Consider the following 20,883-nt stretch of genomic DNA (forward strand, 5'->3'; position numbering starts at 1 on the left):
AAGGGGGAGGAGTAAAAAAAAAAAATGGCTGTGGCTTAGCTAAGGTTAAGCCCAGGATGCGAAGCATACTAGCCTTTATTTTAGTTGTTGAACCACTGTTTAGCCTGGTGAACTGCTGTTGCTTGGCTATATTTGGTTCGGCTAGACGAAGAAACAACTCATACGTTACTCTGCTTCGCCTTCAAGAGTGTGTGGAACGCGACAGCGTTCCCGTCGACCCGCCAAGGGGTGTATACCAATTTATACCAGTTTATACCAATTTATACCAATTTAGAATTTAGGTACATACCAATTTAGACGGATTGACCAATAATGTTCACATACCCAATATAATGGCACACATGCCTGGCTGGACGTAATCGGCGAGTCAAATTACTATTAGTACTCTTACCCAGTGGCCCAAGTTGTACAATCTGCAAGACCTGCAGCGACAAGCCTGCTCCCGCATTGTGAGGAGAGGGGGCAAAGAATGCTTCACTTTAAAAACTGAGATCATGATACGCCCACATAGTTTGCAATTTGGTGAATCGATGCCATGATTGACATAATTGCATTGCAAATATAATCATGGCCCAAACAAGAATGACCGAGTACCACGAAAGTACTACACAGTCGAATGCCTTTATAACGAAGTCCTGCTCTGAAACGATTCGTTATACACGTAACTTTGTTGTAAAGGTTGTGCACTGCGCAGCTCACATTAGAACAGGGACAGTATTTTTTCCTTCGTTTACATACGATTTCTTTGTAGAGGCACTTGACTGTACTTTAGAAGAAGCTTGATTTTCAGTAGTGTGGCTGAGAATGAATTTTATGGGCACAGTTTGCAGTGTCTCGTAAAGGGATCAATTCATTTTCCCCTTCTGCTTCCAAATAACCTACATGAATTTAATGCCTCGCCACTGCCATTCTGCTATGTTGAGGCATGTGTAAACCAAACAAAGCCATAATTACAGTTGTACATTAAAGGTACTCGCCGAATGTTCTGACCGGTTGTCACTCTAAGGCATTCATCAGATGTAGTAACACGAGCACTTACGAGGAAGCTTTAGCTCGGGCCCAAACTCCGACGCGGCCTATTCAAATACATGTAAAACGCAAAAACGTTTTTCTGAGCCAACCCCAGGACCGATTTTGATGAAATTTGTTGCAATTGAGAAAGTTGAATTCTAGTGGCTGCTGGAAGCGGAATTTAGATTTAGGGCCTGAATATTGTTGCAAGAATTTTCAAATACTCCAAAGTTTGAAAAAGATAGAAGCACGATCGAAGTTTACAACTTAAAAACATTTTGTGTACAATGGTTCTGCAAAAGTTGTATTTTCATATTACTGAATTTTTTTACATTCATGTGTAACATATACATTTTGTCCGCTTTACATGTACTATTAGATAAAATTCACAGAATATCGGTATCATTTTTCATTTCCGAGCCGAGTTGTAAACTTCATAGTTTCGTTTTTTTTACATAACTGTTACAGCGCAAACACATGCAACCACAAAGTATAAGGGACAGGACACAAGCGCTTGTGTCCTGTCCCTTATACTTTGTGGTTGCATGTGTTTGCGCTGTAACATTTTTTATGTCAAGTATGCACCAACTCGCCCAGAAAGAAGTTTTAATGAATAGTTTCGTTTTCTGAAAATTTTCGATTTTTTTCTGATTTTGAATAAAAAGTTCACGATCTAAATAAAAATTTCGAGACCAACAGTCACTACATGTTTTAAGTTTTTCCTTTAAATGCAACAAACCTCGTCAAACTTGGTGCAGTGGTCGCCGAGAAAAACCAAAAATTCTCCTTTTACATGTATTTAGATAGGAGCACCCGAGCTCCCGATCATGAACAGCAGGTTGCCATTATCCCTCAAGAGAAAAGTGTATAACAGCTGTGTCTTACCAGTACTCACCCACAGGGCTGAAACCTGGAGGCTTACACAAAGGGTTCTATTAAATTGAGGATGCAACGAGCTATGGAAAGAAGAATGATGGGTGTAATGTTAAGGGATAAGAAAAGAGCAGATTGGGTGAGGGAACAAACGCGAGTTAATGACATCTTCGTCGAAATCAAGAAATGGGCATGGGCAGGACATGTAATGGGAAGATAGCCGATAGTCAATAAGGGTTACAGACTGGATTCCAAGAGAAGGGAAGCGTAGTAGGGGGCGGCACAAAGTTAGGTGGGCGGATGAGATTAAGTTTGCAGGGACAACATGGCCACAATTAGCACATGACCGGGGTAGTTGGAGAAGTATGGGATAGGCCTTTGCCCTGCAGTGGGCCTAGCCAGGCTGATGATGATGACCCAAGCTAAAGCTTCCTCTGAAGTTCATCTTGCAAGTTCGTCTGCTAATGTTTGCAGTAGCAATGCATGGTGCAGCTCTTACATGCTACATCAATCCCAATCCCATCGAGCTTCATTGACCCTCGAGCCATTTGTGCCTATGGCAGTCATACTATGGTTAGCATTTATGGAACAAGCAGCTATTGCAACAAATTTAGTTGCAAGCCCTTTTTCTTTCTTCTGAGTGTGCTGTGCCAACACATTTCTTAACATACATCCATGAGCCAACATTTGTTTGTTATACCATGCCTCTCCTCCTAGAATAGCATGATTCAAAAGTCTACAACACTACGATGAAAAATGACCAATGAAAAACATCGACACAAGGAAAGCACTCTAACACTTCACAGGTGAAAACCGGTTTAATGTAAGCCGCAAATTAGCATACAGGGCCGACATCCCTCAACACAGCCACAGGTATACAATGCTATGACTACTATGCATGTGAATTTCAAGAAATGAAACTTTGCAGACACATACACTACATTTCCATATCATATAAAATATAAACACAAAAGAAAAAGTATACTTTTTTGCCATCATTATGTACAGAAGTTTCATAGCAACTTCGTTCGTTTCCTCATAACACTGTCGTCATATATACCAACTTCGTTTAAATACATCCTAAAAAGCTAGCTCAGGTACCATGCGAGACAGCTTTCATTTTTTGTACGATTCTTCAGTTTTGTGTTGACTCTTTAGTATCATTTGCACTCCTCTAACGACCTTTAAAGTTGAACACATGTATGCAAAAATGCTGAAATGACTATGATCGTCTCGCTTCGAAAGCAACCTGCTACATCGCACCAAACAATCCAGCAATTCCCAAACGCCCTTTGATAAACGTAAATGAAAGCTCAACATTATTTTTAGCAGATTTGGCATGCAAGAGCAAAGAATGAAATTTTAAGAACAAGCTTCAAGCCACATCCTCCCTATTCGGGTTACGTGAAAAGTGTAGAAATGCTCCGATCAGGCAACTGCCAAACTGATTTCGATTAAATTTGCAGCACTAAAGAAGTTGAGAAGTTACTGTCGAGAGTAATTTTTTAATTTAGGCTATTGGATGTGTTACTAAAATAATCTGTAGTCCTATAAGCAGCATGTGCTGCAGAACACAAGGCAAACAAAATATGTTCGTTCCATTCACCTTAAAGCTCTAAATGATGTGGTTTACAGTGTTATGTCTGCTTCTTAGTAAAAACTTCGTGCTAATACTATTGAAAGTGCCCTATCCACAAATTTTTAATAACTGACAAAGTGGCATAAATCTGAAAGCTGCTCCCCACATTCGTTATAGATTTTCCTTTCTTTTATTTATTATGCAATAAATTTCATATACTGCAGTTCAGCAGCTACATTAACAAGGTCATTTCTGTGTATCGCACATTTTTGAAGAGGGATACCACAGTCAGCCCAAAGATAACACTCCTCTTGACCAAAGACTCATAACCACAGGGAAAAGACAGTTGTACAAAGACCTAAAAAACAGCAACTACATGTGCTTAAAGCCTCTGCATGAAATACAGTCATTACCTCTTTTTTTGTGTGTGCGTGCTTTCATGCAAACATTCTAATGACCTTTTGTAACAATGCAGTGTATGAAAATTTTAACAATCCCAAAACGGCTTTTTTTTCATGACACCGTGTTCCAAGACCCATGCATACATACGTGAAACTGCCAATGTACGCGAAGCCCAAGCCTATTTACATAGCTAGTGACGTGCGACACAGACATCATTCGTGACATGTGGGGAACAAAATCATCTTTACTGCAGACTCGAACCTCAATATAGTGAATTATCACATATGATGAAGTAAATCTGAAATGTCACCGATATTGATGCGTAAAGAATATAGGCATACAATGAATATCAGATATACGAAGTTATTCCAATGTTGAATGCAACTTCATTACACGGAGGTTCAACCGTACGACTTTGATGAGAAAAAAAAAAACACCATTGCGGAGATTTCCTCGCGGATTCATCTGCAAGAATTTTTTTTTAATGTTTTAAGCCTGCACAATGCGGGACTCCATTCGACGCAGCTGAAGACATTTCACACACCGTGAATCACGTTTTCCTTTTTACTCATTCAACAAAGTCAGGCCATGGAAGTACTGACTTCAACGAACACAGCACAAGTATACAGAAGAGACGACTGAACAAGTGAACGTCACATCTCTTTAGACACATCAACCTCTGGTGCCACCCCTGGGAACCACTGCCTGATGGTCTCGGTAACTTAGGCAAGCAGGTAACTTTCTAACTGCAGAATATGTGTTTGTTCCTACCCACAAAGGCTGTTGCCAGTGATGGTCATAGATGTCAACAGTGGCCACCTTTTGGGTGATTCGCAGGAGCAAACTAGTTGATGGCAGTTAAATATGCACTGGATTACAAATGCAAGTTATTAAAAAGCACAAGCGTCTCACCAAGATGAGTCTTAGAAACACTAGAAAGTGCCATAATTATGCATTTCAGCCAACGCAAGAAATGAAAGTGACCACCACTCCCTTTTCTAAAAGGAAAGACAGCATTTGTTTTTTTGGGATATCTTGAAGACAAACAAAACTGATGAAATGAGCTTCAAGAGAAGCACAACAGCTTCTTAAAAATATTGTTTCGAAGCTTCATTCATCTGCAGTTTTGCAAATGGTCGCTTTGCAGACTGACCACTAAGCCCATCTTCAGAATGACTGCTTATGCTAGTTACTTGCCATGCCAACCATTGATTACCATATGCTGCACGAAAGAATGTGCAAGTCTTAATTGCCGGCAGTCAAGAAAGTGGGCTTGTGTGAAGAAGCAAACGAGTAACAGGTTTCGGCCTAATACCTACAAGCAATGAATGAAGGAAACTATATACCAGTGGAAAGCAGATGGAAACTCGGGCCAAACTATGAAAAACTGGAGATCTGTCCTATCTAATGAGAGAAGATATTCAGCTAGTACGTCAGCATTACAGAAAAACATGCCAGTCGTGCCGACAGAAAATGTGGCACATTAAAACACATCAGAAAGCTAGCCACATGAATTGTCATGGGTACTGGCAACAATATGGGCAAGCCTAGAGCAGGAAAAGCAATCAGCACTTCCTTTGCGCAACAACTCTGTACAACTCGGTTCTCGATTCCACACGCCGCAGCTACGGCCAGTGAAATTTGCAACTTCAACATCAAAAGCTCAACACTCTTCGAAGTTCACTGAACAAACCGCAAAACAAAACCGACGCTCGCTTCACAGTCAACTTTTTTTTTCTTGTTTCAAGAAAACACGCCATGTATAGAATATAAACCTCTTTTTTACATATTTCATTTTTTTTTTCCTCGAAGACTCTCGCATCAAAAGACACAGCGAGCTTGCCTCGATTTTTTTTTTTCTAGAGAACAGTCGTCCTTCACCCTTCGGGGCAACCTCTGTAAACAACCTTTATGCAAAAATGCCATGTTGGCAAAACTTTTCTAGTAGACTGACACAAGATTTAACGTGAACCTCAGAACATTAACTATTATTAGCAAGCACCTTCAAACTGCATGCGCATTGAAAGTGTCAAACATTATGATTATAAGCGAGTTACCATTCGCCAAGCATTTGTGGGGTGCTTGAACGGACGGTCTTTTGCCACCACGTAAATACCATTCAGTGTTATTACAAACATTGCCAGGAATCATTTCTACCTGGAGGATATACAGCTGTATGCATCACAATCCACTTATTAATTCACAGTCTGTTTTGCTGACTGGGTACTCTGTTGGAAACCCTGGAAATGGAAAAGCCGGAAACGGCAAATTTTCGCCAACAAGGGTTTCAACCTTGCAAGACGTATTTAATATTGCGTAATAGCCTTGACCTCCTCCCCCAATGCAATAATACCTGTGCTACATATTCCTTGAAACCAGTCATAAACGTAGATGAACAAATATTAGTTAATGAACAGACTGTAATGGCTACTTGCGCTACATTTAAGTGGATAAAGAAAGAATGTTCTTAATTAAAAAAATTCCCTCATATATATGCGTGTGTGTGTGTGTGTGTGTGTGTATATATATATATATATATATATATATATATATATATATATATATATAAGACGTAACTGCAAGAAATTATTGGAGAAACATATGCGATCTTTAACTCTGCGTCCCACCAGGCAAACTTGAGGCAACGCTGATGCAATTTGTGGCGGCAAAGACTGTTCCAGCTCCAAGATCCAAAAATGGCAAATGTGTGATGCCTCCCAAACACCAACAAGTTCCAATCAACGCAAAGTTATGACGACACAAAAATGACTGAATTTAAGCGGCATCCATATGCAAATTTCCCTCGGAAAACAACAGGCATGCCCCGACAGCAGTGAGGGTCGACTGTTCCTTGAAAAGCGGCCCGAGCAACGGCCGTGCACGCTTTTAGAGATTTCATTTAAACTCTGCATTAAAATCATTTCTCGTCGCCTGTGACGAGGCTATGTACACTTTGCTTCTCGGCAGTCGCTGCTGGTTATATCCTCAACTGGCAAGAGTTGATTCGATATATTTATTTTAGCGTTGTTCCTTTTTTCCAGGAAATCCAGGCAGTGTCGTTCCGTTTTCGAAGGAAGTGTGGTGCACAATTAATTTTTCTTGCGCTTTCTCCACACTTCCTCTGAGTTTCTAAAAAAATAAAGATACAGATGTCACAAGCACACACACACACACACACACACACACACACACACACACACACACACACACACACACACACACACACACACACACGAGTCAAGGACTGAAAAAACAGGTAAGGGTAGTGGTAGGCTTGCTTTCTTTGTTGCTTTCTGAAGGCAGCGTTGACATGACACAAACTAAACAAAAAAGGCGTAATAAGAAAACAAGCCGCTCAAGCTTACATGAGGACGACTAAGTTTGTTTTGGAGCAGAGCTATCTATTTAAAGGAATTCAACAATTTTTATGTGGCAGCACAGTTGGTACGAAGTGTCAATCATGGAAAAGCCACCAAAGAAGCCTGCATTGCAGCCCTGAAGCAGTCTTATGACCAGAGCACTGACGAAAATGCGCAGCCAAGCACTAGTGTCAAAAAATTGAAGTATAGGGTTTTACGTGCCGAAAGTACCATCTTACTTGAGGCACACCAAAGCGGGGGACTCCAAATTAATTTTGAACAACTGGAGTTCCTCAACGTTAATCTAAAACTAAGTATACGGACGTTCTTGCAATACACACCCATTGAAACGTAGTTGCCACAGCCAGGGTCGAACCTGCACACTGGTATTGGCAATGAGCTAACACTAAGAACAGCTAGGGGCGTGACCCTACAAGGCTGTCAGAATGTGCAGTCGCACACCAACACCGTTGGAGGTGGTGCGGAGAGTACAGAAGTACAAAGCTCTAGCGGCCAAGACTAGTTTATGGATTGCTAACTGTGTGAATCCAAACACTCAAACTACGATCAATAACCACAGCAAGGAAGGACTCAAAAACTGCTTGACTACCTCACAAACCATGCAATAACCACACAAAGTTTTCTTTTTCTCATGTGTGCCTGCACAGAATCTGTGCCCACCTATTGATCACCTTACAGGTATGAAAAAGAATATTAACTGCAACCTGACTGGTCACAAACAGCTGCCTCCAGAAAAAGGAAACGAAAGGTAGTCTCGAAAACCATCCACGTATCCACACAACACGCAAACCACATCACACAGTACTCGCACTCAGAGCAGAGAGAAGACCGTACAATAGTATATGTAATATATTACAGGTAGTTATTTTACAGCAACAAGGCAACACCACCTAGTGGATAGTACAAGCACATGCTCGTAATCAAAGCAACACCAATATTTTTTTTTATACAATAAAGCTTGTGTACAAGAGAACAGCAGAACTTGGAAACGCTATTAAACAGCAGCAAAGTGTTCTTCATGGCAATATAAGGAAGCCAATTGTCAATTTCAATCAAGTGAAACAAAAAAATAAGGTCGTTTCAGTTCTGTCAATGTGCTACCACTTCCACACATCAGCACATGGATTATTAAATATATTTTACCTTTATCAGGCAACCAACTGCAAACGTAGACTGAACATATAACTTTTTGTGCCCTCATAGAGAGTTTTATGTTGAGGTCTACTGAAAGGCTATTGTCAATGTTTCTTTATTTTTTTTTTTCATTGAATGAAGGTACAAATGTCCTAAACCCTTGAAAAAAAAAAGATACTGGCAAGCTTCAGACCACACTAAATAACATATTATACTTGTTTCTGTAAACCAGTTTCAGTACCCAAGGTGTATCGCATCATAATACGCTGGCTTGCTCTGTTCCAGTGATCACAGCCAGAAAAAAATGAGTCCAGCCCTATATTTCTTTTATGGGCAATGTCATCACACATAGCCTTATTGCTACACTACAGAGGCAAATTTTGGTGAGTCATGATCTCATTTACGATGCCCTATCCAAGATTTCGACGCCCACTTTAATATCACATTCAGATATCTTTATTGTCCCCAACATTCATTCTTGCTGTCATCCTTTTGCTTGCGAGAAACGTGTAGCAGAGTTTTTCAGACTTCAAAAATATGTGTCAAAACTCCTTGGACCTGAAGCCATGAGCGAGCTTTCTGTACAAGGCATCAAACCAACAAATTCTGTGGCATGAATGGAAATTGCTTGCAATGCATCAATAGCTGCCACTAAACGTAATGTTAACTATTGCTGTTCACTTTGCTGTCGTTACTAGCCTTTCCACGATTCTGACCCGAGAAAAACTAGAAAAAGCTTTGCTGCACAATGCAGCACACCTCAAAACGGTTTTGGTAAAACAGAGAGACGGCTGTACAGTTACACCACACGAGATGTGGCAATGCATTCATTTTAACGGTGCAAAAGGAAACAACTGACAACGTCGGGGCAGAGGTGCTACCGAAGTGCCGTGAATGTGCCCATACGAGGCTGCAGTCGAGCACATTTGCTGCGCTCACACATGGCAGAAAAAAAAATGTTCACAACAACGTCCACATGTGGAAGAAAGAATTAACGTTTGCCGCACTTGCACATGACAGTAAAAGAAATGTTCCCAATGTCCACACACACGCCAGAAAGATGAACGTTCACCCCCGCACATTTTGCTGCATCTTCACATGAGAGAGAGAAACAATCACAATGTCCACACATGCCAAAAGAAAAGGAACCACCGAAGTATAACGCACGACGAGAACAGACTACACATGAAATGTGATGCATTAGAAAAACTGGGCTCGCGTCAATGCAAATACAGCAGAACAGCATTAGGCATTACAGACAGGACTCTACGCGTTCAATGTATAACATTTCCTACATATATACACATATACATATATTTTTCTTTTGGACTTCGGGCATTGCTGTACACTGGACTCTTGTCAAATTTCAAGCGGCACAAGAACACGAGACACACCTGGTCAAGTGTCTCATTTAATGTCGATCGCAGGTGAAGCCAGCCGTTTAAAACATAACGGGCTGTGCCTAAGACAAGATTTTTATGCTACGATGCTATGGGGGGACACTGTGGAGAAGTGATCCAGATTTGTTAGAAATGTCCCTGGGTTAAATGAATGCTGAAAACTGGGCCATTGAATAGGCGCGCTTGTATTGTGTTACATTCGCATTGCAGCAGCTGGGAAGTGAAGCAGCCTAATGCTCTGCAAAAGCACAAACATTCCTCTACGGGAATTTCATGCCTGCGGTCATAAGGACACTGAAGCTGAGCAGCCAAAATTAACTCTGACCCCTTATAAGTGTTCCCAGAAGCCTCTGTGCAAAGACATCACTGCAGCCCACCCTTCATTGGAATGTGGCCAGCGTGCCAGGCAAATGAACCCGCAACCTCTTGTGCAGTAGAATGCCACGCTCACTGAGCCACTGTCGCAGTTAACAGAATCGGCAACACCGGCAACTACAGGTCAATGGCGTAGAATCCTGAAGATACCAACATGACAGACCTGAATGCAAGATAAAACAAGCACTTCAAGCAAGTCCCATGATATCTGTAAACTGTAGGTCAACATCTTTTCTATTCTCCAATTAGGCAGCCATTTCCAACACAACCGTGCAAACTTTGGCCTATATGGAAAGCTTTGTGTCCGTCTTCCAATCACCGCTGCTGGCTTGATTCATTTCAGACTTTCTACACAAATTTAACATGGTTGTGCCTACACAACAAGTTCCTATTTTACAGAAAGTGAAGAACCGAAAACTCGCTGCTGGCAGGCTTGCCATACAAGCGGGTGATCGCATATAACTGATCTCACGCATGCACAACCTCGCACACATGCAGATGTGGTGCACAATGTAGATGACAACATAGGTAATGTGAAAAACGTTAACCGAACCTTTATGGCTTTTGATGACACACTAATAATAAATAATACTCCCTACAAACCTTACAAGAAATAATAGACACAATGGTCCCCCGCTGTTCACTATTATGTATACACATGTACACGCACACGTACCGAGTCGGGCGGATGTAGCTCATATGCAACGCGAAACTGAAGGACCACATCCTAGCCCCTTCAAGTCAACACAAATGGTCAGAAGGCAAGGGACAGTTACCAGGGCTCAAGAAATCTCGGCCCTTGTTCACCCAGCTGTCATCGATTTCATCACGTCACCAATCACACTATCGTCACGTCACTGTCACATAACTACCATGAGAAGAGAAGTGTCAATTAAATGATGAAATGGCCTTAAAACAGGTGGCACCTGGTGGTGTACATATTGACAGTCTTTGAACAAGTGAACTCTCCTTCAGATGCAATCGAACCAATTTAAGCTTAGCAGTTCAGCCACCAATGTGAACGTTTCTTCGGGTTGCGACTGTTATATATATCCTGTGGTGCGCAATTGCGCGTATGCACCAGGAGAAATACTGCATTCTTCCATGAAATGCCAATAACGTTTCTACGACAATTACAAGTCTGCACACATAAGGATGATCGGGATGTCTCTGTGACCTTTCATAGCATTTATGATATTCCCGATTTGTCCATTTCTAGCTGAAGGATTTCTGTCACAGCCATTGCGACAGAGCAGTGACCCATGTCGTGGACAGCCAGTTTCAGTAGATCAGCCTGAAAAGTCTCTTTTCTGACAAAAACCCAAGATACTATAGCGGTGACAGGATGAAGAGAACACAGCCACGTGAACAGGGCTTCAGAAGACCATGCAACTCTTACAGGAGGCACAAACTCCATGCGTAAATGTGGACACAGTGCAACAATTCGAATGGCAGTGTCACCACAATCCTGCAAGTTTTTAACATCGCTTGCAGCTTATGGAATGATTCGGCACAACTTCAGGATTATTCAACACTGAACTATGACTTCAACACGAAATGCCAGAACCCAAATGGCCTTACGGAAGCAAAAGAATCAGTTTAAAATTTCACTCACACAATCAACACAAGGGGGGCCTGCCGACAAGTCGCACCAGACATATAGGGAGAAATAATCGAGAGGTGAAACTGTCAAGTATGGTGCCAGTAGGGAAAACAATGCACGGTCCACTTGCAATCGTCTTGCCGATGGATGCTTGAAGGTCCCAATGATGATGCAGAAGATGATAAGGTTGACATGAAGGAAAGAGCTTAAATGTGGGAAAGACATGCCTGGTGGGTCTGCTATGAGGTACCGATGTCATTCACTCGGGGCGTCCCGTGTGTCAGCCTGCTGTTAATGGCGTTGGCCACTGCTTGAACATCCTCTTCGTCATCCTGAAAAGTGACCAGCATCACTAGATTAATATCCTGCACTGATGGCCAAGGACCACTGTATGACCATGGTTGAGCCTTTCTTAAAAGCATACTGTCTATTCTGTGTATTCACCATATACAGTTAATCCTCAATATAATAAACTTCAATATAACGAAATTCTCGATATAACAAAGCATTTAACTTTTTATAACTTCTGGTCCATAGAACACCGTGCATTTTGAGCCTCAATACAATGAAGTGTGTTTGCATGCAATTTTAATATAATGAAATTTCACGGCCACGATGAAGGAATGCCAAAGCAATACAGTCGAACCCGGTTATATCGAACTTGCAAAAAAAAAAAAAAAGAAACGCTTATCAGTTTGATATAGGGCATAAGTCTATATAAGACTGCTGAAGAATTGGGTGCCATAAAAGCACATACCATTTATAAAAGCACTTTATTGATGAAACTAGATTAGTTTCGCATGAAATAGTCCTGTATTTTCTTCTGCTTGGGCAACTTCACTGCATGCAATGCACGCACTTCTCTACATTGTCTAAGGAGTCAGAGCAGCCGAGGCTGCAACCTTCCGCATTTGCGCAGAAATGCCGGACTAGTGCGAGTGCACCAAACATCTCTGATGATGTCGGCGAAGGGTAGTCGTTGCTTTCCTCATTGTGCCCACTATCACTTGTGCTCGGTAAGATGCCTGCAATGTAGTCTTCAGTTTCTGGTTCTTCCGTGGTCGCTACACCAATATCTGCACTCACAAACTCCTCGACAGTTGATCCGTTAACGGCTTGCGGAAATTCTGACAGCTCCCTCCAAACTTCGGCGACACCGGCAACGGCTCCGTCGCACTCATCAAAATTTTCGTAGTCACCACCGACCATGCGGAAGCCGGCACGTCTGAAGCAATTTCGGATGAGCCACTTGCACATGGCCGCCTCGATGTCGCCGTGAGTATGCGTTGGGCACCACGAGTACCAGGTCACGAGTTTGTCCGCTTTAGCCGTAATCGTCTCCTTATTCTTCCTTCAAGATCGCGCTGAGGGTGCTCCTCGGAATCTTGCACACTGCGGCGACATCCGACTTCTCACAGTGTTCGACTCTATTCATGATTTCGAGCTTCACAGTAAAAGGCAAATTTTGTCGCTTGGCGCTAGCCATCACGGCAGCACTGCGGGAGAAGGCCCACAATGCACAAACACAATGAACCAGAAAAGCAGCGAGACCACTCGAGAGCCTTTGGTTAGCTGTCTGAGCAAGCGCTGTGGGCGGGCCAGGATCATTTTTTGCAGGGCATACGACGCGGCGCGGTCACGGTAGGCAGGGCAGTTGGATGGAGTTGTGCCGCCGAGTTCTCCCACTGCCAAGATGGAAAGCCAACTTCTGGAGGCACTTTCGCGCCGCTTGACTTTTGATATATTGAGAGTTGCTGCTATTTTTGTTTTATGTAAGCATAATTCTAGCTATATATACTCATTGCAACTATACCTTATCAGAAATCGTTCGATGTACAGGATAATTCGATGTAAACGGGTTCGATATAGTCAGGTTCGACTGCAGATGGAAACTGCTGCAGATGCAGATGGTCAAATGGTTAAGTGTGTAATTAATTAGTCATTACAGTCCACGCTTAGCGCCACTTCTGCACAGTAACAAGCAAAGAATGGAAACATGTCCTGCCCCTGGTTTTACCGCTGCCTCAAAGAGACAAGCAGCGGGGAATAGGGGACAAATTTTGCTGTCTCACGCAAAAGAAAACTGCCTCCTCCTTTATAACACAAAGAAGACGGCATCTCAGCGTGACATGCGTGGTCCAACAGAAGACGCAGGGGAGAAGTGCTGTCATAATGTAGCAATTCCTTCCCTAGGATTTATGCCACTCCTATCGTCCACCATTCACGGCCAGCTGATCCCTTTGGCAATCAGAGCACAACACCACTGCGGCCAATGGCAAGAGTGTATGCTAAAAGGGCATGTACACGTTCCACGCCCCCATCATGGAGGTAATCTGCATCAGATATTAGTTTGTTCCATATGTCTTAAGGAAAATTTGAGACTTAGCAAACAAGTGCAACTTTAGTTTCGTAAAACCTGATGCAACATTCAAACTAATAGGCACAGCCCAAATTTATAAACTTCGAAGAAAGTTTGGTGGTGGGGGCAGGTGTGCATTGTGAACAAATGTAGATGCCAAACATTGTTATCTGCACAACATCCCAAGATGGTGCTTAAGAGTACTGACATTTGCATCTCCCTGCCTGAAAAGGACTTCCTCACCTCAGAGTCATTGTAATCTTCTGAGCTGTCCTCCGAGTCATCCTCGTCCTCGGAACCTGGGTCAACAATGGGTGTGCCGCCGTGGTCTCGCAGCAGCAGCACCAAGCGCAGCAAGTCCTTGCTGCGCGGATTCTGCCGCTGCGCGTCCCACAGGTGGCGCAGCGCCGTCTTGCGGCCATAGTCAGTGGCGTTGACATCGACACGGCCAGACCTGAGCAGCACATCGGCCAGGTCTGGCCGGCCCAGCCGGCAGGCCAAGTGGAGAGGAGTGGCACCACAGTACCGTTCCTGTGTCACGCAGCACGGGGAAAAAATATTCACTGCTTCAAATGCTTAGGTCGACATCCGCTTTGCAACAAAGCTCTCTTTAGCTACTTGCCCCAAGTTTTCATGATTGGCAGAGGACAACCTAACATGTTAGAGGGTAACAAGGGTGAGGAGGAAGGAGTAAAGAGTTGAGAGAGAAGCACAGGTGAGGAGGAAGAGTACACAGCCGGGAAGGATGTGCATGCATGGGGGAGGAGACAGGTTGGAGAGTGATTGGTTGGCACAGGCAATGATGTCACACACCTAGGAGAAAAGAGGCAGGGGAGGGCAAGCACGAGGCTGCATCCTCTCCACACAAGAAACACCAGCGAGGTGACCGGATAGCTATCGCTGAGTCCGACAATCATCTTTGATAGTCTTTGCAGAAACGATTATTTATCGCAACCCCTCGGGGTCACTTACCCGAACGTTGGGGTCGGGCACGTGGTGCAGCAGCAGCTCAATGAGATCCAGCGAGCCGGACCGGACCGCCAGGTGGAGAGCCGTGTCACCTGTCAGCATCCTTTGGGACACCAAGGCAGCGGTGCGGGCTGAGTCGCGCCGCCCAGGCCGCACGCCGTAACGGGGCTGCAAGAAGTCAGTCTCCTCCTGAAGGCGAGGAGGGTGGGGGAGAGCACGAGGGGGGCCCATCACAAAGAGACAGAGAGAAAAGCCAGAGGCCAAGAGCGACGAGGCGCCAATCGTCAGAAAGCAACTTGGGAAGTATGAGATGAGTTAACAGTAATCGAAACGCGACCAGATACCGAACGACAATTCTAGGCCAGACGTTGAACTTAAATCCTTCAGGAAGTTTTGGTCCTGCTCACATAAAAAAAAAGGAATACTTCGAGCACCTGTACTTGGAAGACGCCCAGACACTGCCGTCAGAAAAGGGCAAACGCAGACTTCATAATAGGCACGGAGCAGCATCTATTACGAATCCAAACCAACTAGCCCGGCAACGTGCCCTAGTAGAAGACGAAACCCCCACACACTGGTGCCTTGAACGCCCAGACACCTATGCTCGAACTATTTTCTCTAGCAAAGGGTTCAGTAAGAAATACCTCAATATTTACGCAATGTGATCTAAATGCCACAATTTTGAATAAACATCCTGAATTTCAATAAGTTATCTTGACATGCACAATTGCGCACACAGTATAACTTGATCACCTTAATTTCTGACCATGAAGAGTACGCTTATACCAAATAACAATAAAATAGAGATAAGTTTATTAGTATAGTTATTACTTATTAATAATTGGTCTGCTGGCTGGCTGCAACTGAAGTTTCACTCTAGTAAGTCAAAAGTGCTACTATGGCTCTTGCATCTCAAATTTCGTGCACATTAATCGGAATTTCGAGGTGCCCAACTCAACGTGGATCACGTGTTGGGTTTTGTGGGGTAAAACACATAATGCAACGACAAGTGCAGCCAAGCGCCTCCCGCGCTGTCTTTCGCGGTCCATGCTCAGCACTGCATCTGCACAACAGCGAGCAGCACAGGGAAGCAAGCATGTCTTGCCCCTGGTTTTACCGCTGCCCAAAAGAGACAAGCAGCGGGGAATAGAGGACAAACTCTGCTGTCTCACGCACTAACAACAAAAGTTTGCCCCCTTCTTTATAGCGCAAAGAAGACGGCAGCTCGGCGTGAAATGCCTGGCCCAACAGGGAAAACACGGGGAAGGTGGGAGATGGAAATTCCAAGACTCAATTCTCCCCTTTCGAAGAACCCTACCCGTGCATATTGTGCTGAGGAAAGCATACGGCGCCTTGAAAAAGACAATTCCAGTTGTCGAAACGTTGGCTCCCGCTTTTACCTTGATCTCGTTTTGCTCATCGTCTTGGCACAACAGAACACACAGAGGAGCAGGGCTGGCATAATGTAGCGATTCCTTCTGCTTGATTCTATGCCACCCTTATGGTCCACTGTAACCCTTTGGTCACGTGTTTCAAGGAATGGCATTGGAATAGAATCCCCAGTGTGTAGACTGGGCAACTACAACGAACTCAACTCAAGGCTAGCTCTGTTAACATCGACTGATGGATTAACTGATTATAGTATCCCAAATAATCAGCACCTGGCTGTAAACGAGGGCTCCTGATTAACCATGACTACCTGGGGGTTTTTTGATCTGCACCCTTTGTATCTCTTAAAACACAAAAAAAAGAAACACTAAGGCAGTTTAGGCTGATCAGGTACTCCATGAAAACTATTTTCCATAATTTCACGGAAACAGACTGATTACGAGAAGACTTAAAGGCCAAACCTCCAATTTCCTCTTTTTTTTTTAATGTTTGGCACTGAATCTGCATTACTGGTACATCGCTTCCAAATCATGAACTTCAAAGTATGCCATCACATCCAGGCTGTCATGGCAGAGTGAAAATTCTCGAAACTCAACAAGTTAAATTTTTTGCTTATTTAGAATACAGCCTCTTCTATTTTATTTAAATGGGTGTTAATTGACTGGGCCAGGGCAGACGCTGTCAAAATTTATGACATCGTGGTGAGTCGGCACGGGAACTTCAAGGCAGCATTACCACCCATACATTTTTTTTTGTCTCTTCTGGCACACCAAGCCTCCTTTCTTGGCAAGGACACTTCTTTTTTTTTTTTGTATTGTAGAAAGATGATTTACTAAAACAGCTGAACTCACTTTTCTCTTTAGTGGCCCTGTAAACATTGCGTACACTTATCATTTTCCATTCAATCACCGAATGCAACTTGCCCACAGCTTTGCCAGTCTTTCAAGTTCTGGGGAGAGGGCACAAGACAGATAAGTCTGGAGTCATCCTTGCGCTTGTCTACTTAGCGACCCCCACTCGGCTCACCTCGGTAACATCCGCAAGCAGGTCGCTGGACAACCTGCAGTCGCCTCGTTGGCAGGCGAGGTGCAGCGGCGTTCGGCCACCATCGTCCGTCACGTCCACCGTTGCCCCGGCGACAACAAGCAGGCGGGCCTCATGGTGTCTGCTGCACAGAGCGGCCACGTGGAGAGCAGTCTGTTGGAGGAAAAAAGAGAAAAGAAGAAAAAAGTGTGAGAGATGACACAGGTGTTCACGCACGTCTCGCTGATGGAAACAGAGTGCAATGGCAACGCTGCATTTTTCTTTTGTGCACTGAAGAACAGCTCCTTCAAGCATAAAAAACTACAGCACAGTGCAACAATACAAAGTTTAAAAAAATAAAGATGCAAATGGTGTGCCCTCAGTAAAGAAACTTTAGCATACTCATGCAGAAGTAGAACTAGCAGCACTACGGTCAACCATTCTTTTTTTTTTGCTTGCATGGCAGACAGCACTAACTTTGCATCCATGATTTCTCATGCTTTTTATCAAAAAAAGGCCCGAAAACATTAATACACCTGTCAGAATTCTTTGATCAAACAGCCTCTCATCTATACGAGCTTGGTTCTGTTCAAAGGAGCTCTTTCTATTTTTGTTTACATTGGCTTTTCTGTAGCAGATCTAATATAACTAGCAGACATCTTGTACTAGCCAGTTGTGCTAGCAAATTTAGGCTGCAAGATAGGGTAAACATGTAATGCAACACATACATCAATGATGCTGATAATGCTACACCCAAACTTTGAAACTTTCAAACTTTATTTCGCATTTTCCTTTACACAGAAAAAGAAAATGCAAGAGCAGGAACAAAAAAACTGACCTGGCCGCAGTCATTCTGGATGTCCAGGAGATCCGGATGCGGTGTTTCGCGGATTATGCGCAGAAGCAGACTTGTCCAGCCTTTGATGACAGAAACGTGAAGGAGCCTGTGAACAAAGATAAAAAAAAGAACCAAATGAAATTTCACTTCACTCCCAGAAAACCTCGGGACAAACAAAAGTGCAGAAATCCATTTGGAGAGCTTAAACCTCCCATCTACATGACAATCAGCATAATGTTGATTTTCTGCCAGTCACACATTGACAGTGCATTCACACTACGCATATGCAGAGTATGTACAATTATATGTACTGAACTTTATATTACAGTGCTATATTACATAAATTTGGAATAGTGTTATTTATGATACAACATTGTTATGGTACAGGGTTCACTGTTATTTTACTAATAGAGATAGCGAAGTGCCAAAGAACACAGTACACACACCACCTTTATGAAAGGTAACGAGCAAGCGCGAGGCCTGCACCCTACATCGGTTGCTTGTGACGCCCCCAGCAGGTGACTAGGAAAGGCTTGACAGCTACTAGTGTAAGCAAACTGGTTGCCAGAAGAACTACGAATGCCAAGCCACGGCTACAGTCGAATAAAAGAGGCTCAAAATGGCCCCTGCAGTTGCCACTAGTGTCTGTAAAGCTTATTGAAGTCGCTGTGGCAGCACAATAAGCAGCTGCCACGGATCACAGGGCAAGCGCTTGTGTGATCCCTTTCATAAAGGGCGTGTGTGTACATATTAGAATTTAAAGAAATGACAGCATTATTCACTCAACAAGAATGTTGCACAATCAAATTTACATGGGCCATATTGTACTTTTGTAGCTCAGCAGACCTTGCTCTGATCCTGCTAAAGGTGGCAAAATACAGACTTGGGCAAGTTCGGGACATGTTTAGCATCTGAAGCAACGTGGTAGATAGGTGCTTCGCGAGAGTGAAGGGTAAGCTTGTCTCGCCCCTGGTTTTACCACCGCCTGATAGGAGCAGAGCAGCGGGGAATAGGGGACAAATTTTGCTGTCTCACACAAGAATAAAATTACCCTCTCCTTCAAAGCACGAAGAAGATGGTAGCTCAGCGTGAAGAAACAACCGATGAAAGAAGCAACAAAGGAACAAGACCTTATGGTGGACAATAGCTGCAAGAAACAGGCTGAATCATGGGGCTTAAGGTGTTATAATTGCATGTTGGTTTACAAGAAAGGCCCTAGTGGACAGCTTAAGATTGATTCAAATCCCCCAAGGTTCTTTAGAGTGCACCCAAAGCATTGTACGTGACCATCTTTTTTGCATTCCACACACAACGGAATGGGGCTGCCATGTTGGGAACCTAACCTGCAGCCTCATGCAACGAGCTACTATACCGTCAGTATGTGCAAATTCAGAGACGTAACTATTAAACCGGTTCAGCTCAGGCATTTGTCTGCAGCAGTAAGATATTTGTCAATGAAACGCTTTAACCTTCATCTTCTTTGGAAGTTGGATTCCTCCCCAAACAAGAAACCCAGCTGAGGCTTTCCAAGAGGACAGCTCAGCATGGGGAGCAATAAAGTTTGCTTTATAAGTATGCATAGAGCAACCCTGTAGTAAGACTCATGTACTGAACGGCTGCAAAATTCAAAGCGCGAATACCTTGTGCGGTCCATCCCAGCAAACATCTTAAAATCTGCGCATCAGATTTCTCGCTACGTATTTACCACAATTCAAGTTACAGCTTGTCTAAGGCATTAAAAACAAAACTAGCTAGAGAAATAACTACAGTACAGTGTAATTCACCTTTCATGAAGAGTACAACCTCCTTGTGAGACTAAAAATATTGCCCTTTGAACCTCAACTAAATGACAGGTTCCTGCCAACACAATGGTTTCATCTGCGTGCAAGCGTATAGCAAGGCATGAACTTACGTGTCACCGTCGTCGTCTTGCGCATACATCTCTCGCACACCAAGCTTCCGGCTCAGCAGCTGTGTCTCGCAGTCCTCCTCAAGCAACAATGCCGACGAGGACGGCTCGATGTAGCCGCTGTCCAGTTTTGTTGCCGACGCTGACGCCGTGGTCTTGATCTCACCGCTGTGATGAGCTTCCTCGTCGAGCACACCGGAGTCCAGCATGCTGCAGGTTGACTTGGAGATGATGTCCGGATCTGTTGCTGCATCAAAGAGGCACAAAACATGTGCAACTTAGCACAGTCATAGTGGCATGTAGCATCATTGTCCTAGCAACAGTGGTGCATCATCCAGCTTCCGTGGCACACTTCCTGCAGGTGCCACCACCATGACATCATGTTTCCTTAGCAGAAGTTTTTTGGAAAGGAGAATTTGTTGGCATTCAAAGTTAGATTCCAAGTCAGCGACATGTAAACTACTGTGCCCCTGTTGTAGTAGCATGCAGTTACATGGGATTTTTGTACGAGACGGCAAGTTTTACCTGGGACAGATGGCGCAAATCTAATGCCACTTTAGACGAGTGTACTTCAATGTTCGGTTGCTGGCTGTCACGTTACAAGGTTTAGCAACACTTCCCGTGGAGTGCACTTGCCAG

General features: G+C 43.6%; 1 protein-coding gene across 4 annotated transcripts in view; it reads right to left on the reverse strand.

Moving 5' to 3' along the window:
* Window positions 1–2,683: 2,683 nt before the first annotated feature.
* LOC135915810 (NF-kappa-B inhibitor alpha-like) overlaps window positions 2,684–20,883 on the reverse strand; it is a 96,719-nt gene continuing 78,519 nt past the window's right edge. For 2 of the 4 annotated variants that reach the window (XM_065448951.2, XM_065448955.2), the window contains exons 3-8: window positions 20,248–20,491; window positions 18,336–18,441; window positions 17,501–17,671; window positions 15,089–15,274; window positions 14,360–14,647; window positions 2,684–12,089 (exon numbers count right to left, since the gene is read on the reverse strand). In XM_065448951.2, coding sequence (XP_065305023.1) covers window positions 11,997–12,089; window positions 14,360–14,647; window positions 15,089–15,274; window positions 17,501–17,671; window positions 18,336–18,441; window positions 20,248–20,491 — 1,088 coding nt within the window. In that variant the 3' untranslated portion in view covers window positions 2,684–11,996. The remainder of the gene's footprint in view (window positions 12,090–14,359; window positions 14,648–15,088; window positions 15,275–17,500; window positions 17,672–18,335; window positions 18,442–20,247; window positions 20,492–20,883) is intronic. The other 2 variants (XM_065448953.2, XM_065448954.2) reach the window with 2 other exon arrangements.

Source organism: Dermacentor albipictus, chromosome 10 (assembly GCF_038994185.2).
Source record: "Dermacentor albipictus isolate Rhodes 1998 colony chromosome 10, USDA_Dalb.pri_finalv2, whole genome shotgun sequence".
In the NCBI taxonomy this organism is placed as follows: domain Eukaryota; kingdom Metazoa; phylum Arthropoda; class Arachnida; order Ixodida; family Ixodidae; genus Dermacentor; species Dermacentor albipictus.